A 4,026-nucleotide genomic window follows, 5' to 3' on the forward strand; every position below is an offset into this window, starting at 1 on the left:
AACGAGGGAGGAGTGTCTCACAGAGTGGACAGAGAGTGGACACAGGGTTTAAAAACTCCCATCCTGTGGGCTAACCAAGTATGCAGAGCAACAGGCGGACTACAGGAATAGTAGGTCTACAGAGTGGACAGTGTGGTTATCCATGTTGTAATTCCTTGTTGAATGGAAATTAAATAAGCGAATGATGGAATATTAATTCTAAGGTTCTCATAAAAGCACGGCGGAATGAGATTATAGAATAAATATTTCTAACTCCACCTAGTTTCCTAAAAAAAAAAGGGGAAAGCTACAGCTGGCGAATCAGACTCTCCTTTGTGCTTGGAAGGTCTAACATATCGGCTACAATCAATGGGAACTACTTCTGTACTGTGTCCATGTCTCATTGTCGACGGAGTTGCTACATCTGCAGGTGGCGAATCCCATCACTGATGGCTGAGCTCCTCAAAGTCGGAAAGCTGCTTCATCTGCTCCACTTGCATAGAGTGCCTTCGGACCAGTTTCTTCTTGACCCTGAGATTGCCCCTCTTTGGTGAGTTTGGTGCTACAGGAGCTATGGACCGAAATCCTGCTGCAAGTGGGGACGAGGGCTTGCTGCTGGCGCCAATGTCAGGGATCGGAGGGTTGGGGTTGACGTTGAGCGGGGGCAGGTGTCCTGGGCGCGTGTGGGAGATGTAGTCCAGCAGCAGTGTCCCAGACCCACGCCGCTCCAGTAGCCCTGGCGCTCTGCGTCTAGCCGTGCTGGGAGAGGAAGTGCTTGTGTTGCTGTCCAGGGACTCACGCGAGCCTGTGAGCATAGCCAGCGGCGAGGTGGTGAGCTTCCGTCTCTCCAGAGGAATCTTGGGAGAGTCGAGCATTGCAGAGTCTGAGTAGAGTTGGGAATCAGAGTCATACTGGTCATTCCCAAGCCGCCTCCTGTGCATGGTTTCTCTGAGGCCAATGTTCCCTACGTTTCCAGTGGATCCCTCTTGCTCAGTCGGGACCGTGCTACGACGTGCCAGCGGCTGATGCTGTTGTCCTAGAGATCTCTCATAGGAGACCTTGGAAGATGGCGGAAGGGATGAAGTAGGGGAGATTTTGGTAGACTGATCCCCCACCAAGGGGAAGAGGGTGTCTTTGCCGTCCACGCTGTTGTGCCTCGACAAAGGGGCTCTCTTAGACAGAGAAAGTCCATTGACCCCAGCAAGGACATCCTCATCACTGTTGGCTCTCTTGCTCTCTTCCTGGGTGGCAGCTAGCACGGACGGAGCAATTAACCCCCAAGGTTCAGACTGCAGGCGCTTCAGCTGTGGGAGGCGAGCTCGCTTGGGATTCGCAGGCTTCCGGGTCGGAGACGTAGGTCCGTTCGGAAGCTTGGATGCAGTGCTGGAGGATGACTTCCACTTGCTTTGGAAATCGAAGACGGTATCTTTTTCCTCCTCTTTGTTGGCTGATGGAGAGGTGTTGAGATCGATCTCTGAAGGTGAGGCACATGGTGCAGGGGAGCATCTCTCATCCAGTTCTGGGGAGGGAGGAACATTCAGGTACTGCTTGGTGGTTTTGGTGCCCGAGGGCGACTTGTCTGTAGTGATAATGATGACTTCCTTGCCCTTGGCTTTACAGGCATCCAGGAGAACCTTGAGCGTCTCCTTATCATCCGCGTTGACTGCATAGACCAGAGCAGATGACCCGCTGCGGTCCTCCAGGCTGGGATCTGCCCCATTGCTCAACAGGAGGGACATCACCTCATGCCCGGCCTTCTGACTACATGCATGCATGAGGGCTGTCCTGCCTGCCTTGTCCTGAATGTTGGGGTCAGCCTTGTTGTCCAGAAGGTACTTGACCAGCTTGGCTTTGCTGACGCTCTGTTGGTCAGAGTGTTTGGACATACAGGCCACCATGAGGGGCGTCTCCCCGCGGTCATTGCTCTCGTTGATGTAAGCACCCCCTTCCAGCAAAAGCCTGGTGAGCCTCAGCCTCCGGAGCCAAACAGCCTTCAGCAAGGAGTTCCCATCCGTTCGGAGCTCCAGGATGTCCGCCATCGCCCCGGAGCGGGCACGGTCCAGCCTCAGTCCTGCAAGACAAACACAGACAAACTATCACTTACCCCAGAAGTAAGAGATTAGTCAACAGATGTTTGGGGTTAGCACTGGAGCTAATGAATACTAGTCAATAGACACAGCATGGATTCACTTTGACTTAGTAAAATAGTATAGGTTTAGTAAGTATCTGGATGGTAAGGGGGTAATTTAGCACTTCCATGACTTGCCACATGCTCCAAATACACAATAATACAGTAGCCTTTATCCACAGGCCCCCTAGTGGTCACACAGCTGGTGGAATTTAAATTGACAGGCACTGTCAGCATTTCTCCTGGTGTAAATCTGCTGACAGAGGAGTCCTGGTATGTGCAAGTTCATGCTGTGCCACGTGAAATAAATATGAAATTTTAGTCGTACAACTAGGTTTAAAAATATTTTTCAATAGTAACGTGTGTAGTACAGTGCTCTCGCTACTTTGCAGTTCATCTTTCGCGGATTCGCTACTTTGCGGGTTTTTTCAAGGGGGCTTATGGCGGCTATATCGCGGATATTGAGGGAAAATCTAGGAAAACCGTGAAAGATGAATAGCCAAAAAATTTCATTAATTCCATTAAAATTTCATAGACTAGACCTGTAGGTGACAAAATATATCATTTTCATGTATTTCTTACGTACAGTACATGTATTGTTCATGTCCACATCCGAGTGAAATTTACTGACGCTAAATCACAGCTTAGGAATGACTCTATTAAAGAAACAGGTAGGATATCACATGTAGTTCCAGCTGAAAAACATTATAGAATGACTGTTTAATGCAGAGGGTGGGTTGTTAACAGCACAGGGAGGGTTTTAAAAGTCCAAATACTTGTTAAATACATTAAAAAAATCTTTCCTCTTCTTCGCGGAAATTCGTTTTTCGTGGGTGGTCTTGGGATACATCCCCCTCGAAAAACGAGGGATTACTGTATTCAAAATTTAAATTCTCATTTTATTCAACAACATATAACCTAAATATGAAGTGGCTGCTGCATTCATTATGACCTCCATCAGGAAACAAATGGAGTATTAATATGTCCCGGTTGCAGGGAGGATGAGGAGGTGGACAAACATGAAAGGACGTATGTTTATCAACAAAAACAAACAGAACAAAACAAATAATTCATGAGACAAACACGAGTAGGTCACAATCTAGAAACAACCAAACAAAACTAATCAGAAAAACAAACAGGAGACAGCCGTAAACCGGTGTAGACATGAGAAAACCACAGAAATAATGCTGAGACCAAAGGGGTATATATAAGGAGGACAGACAAGAAACACCTGGGACTGATAACGAGGGGCAGGACCACACCGGCGGCACAGCTGGGAACACTAATGGCAGGGCAGGGCCAGGGTGGAGCTAAAGGAGGAGACAGGAACCAGAACAAAAACAGAGCCATGTTCTCCTTGACACATGGCAAACAAGGAAACGTAGACACAGACAGAGCAAGAACACACGAAAAAAAGGGCAAAAAGTGACATAATGCGATCCGTTCCCGAGCTCTGACACTGACCCCATCTGTAACTGGTCTAAACCCACACTCACACGGACGTTTGGACACAGTATTATCCCCAAGAACAGAACAAACCCATCACAGTCTTCTGCAGCTTTTTCCTGAAGGAGCTCAGAACAAATGCAGCGCCCAATAAACTCTTTACTTTTCACACGGCTTCAGTCTTAGGTTCTTTTCTGTTGAAGAAAATGAGAATGTGATTTTAATACGACACACAGTCACTGTACAATCACCACAGAGCGGAGAGTGTGTGAATTACATTAATACCTTACACAAAGTGATTTAAAACGTATTTGTTCACGCGATACAAAATATAACCGAGTTGTTCTGAGACAGCGTTGGAAATCATTTCTCTGAGCTTTTGTGGTGAAATAAAGCTTCAGGAGAATTAACACAGCCCTGATTTTTACACTGAGCTGGGAATCAACTTGATTGAGGGAGAACAGTCATCTGCC

General features: G+C 47.5%; 1 protein-coding gene across 1 annotated transcript; it reads right to left on the reverse strand.

Annotated features, from left to right (window-relative positions):
• Positions 1-422: 422 nt before the first annotated feature.
• Positions 423-2,018, reverse strand: ankrd34c (ankyrin repeat domain 34C). The gene has a single exon (XM_066685745.1). It carries the CDS (start codon positions 2,016-2,018, stop codon positions 423-425), a length of 1,596 nt encoding a protein of 531 aa, XP_066541842.1.
• Positions 2,019-4,026: the final 2,008 nt, after the last annotated feature.

This window comes from Hoplias malabaricus, chromosome 11 (assembly GCF_029633855.1).
Source record: "Hoplias malabaricus isolate fHopMal1 chromosome 11, fHopMal1.hap1, whole genome shotgun sequence".
Classification (NCBI taxonomy): Eukaryota; Metazoa; Chordata; class Actinopteri; order Characiformes; family Erythrinidae; genus Hoplias; species Hoplias malabaricus.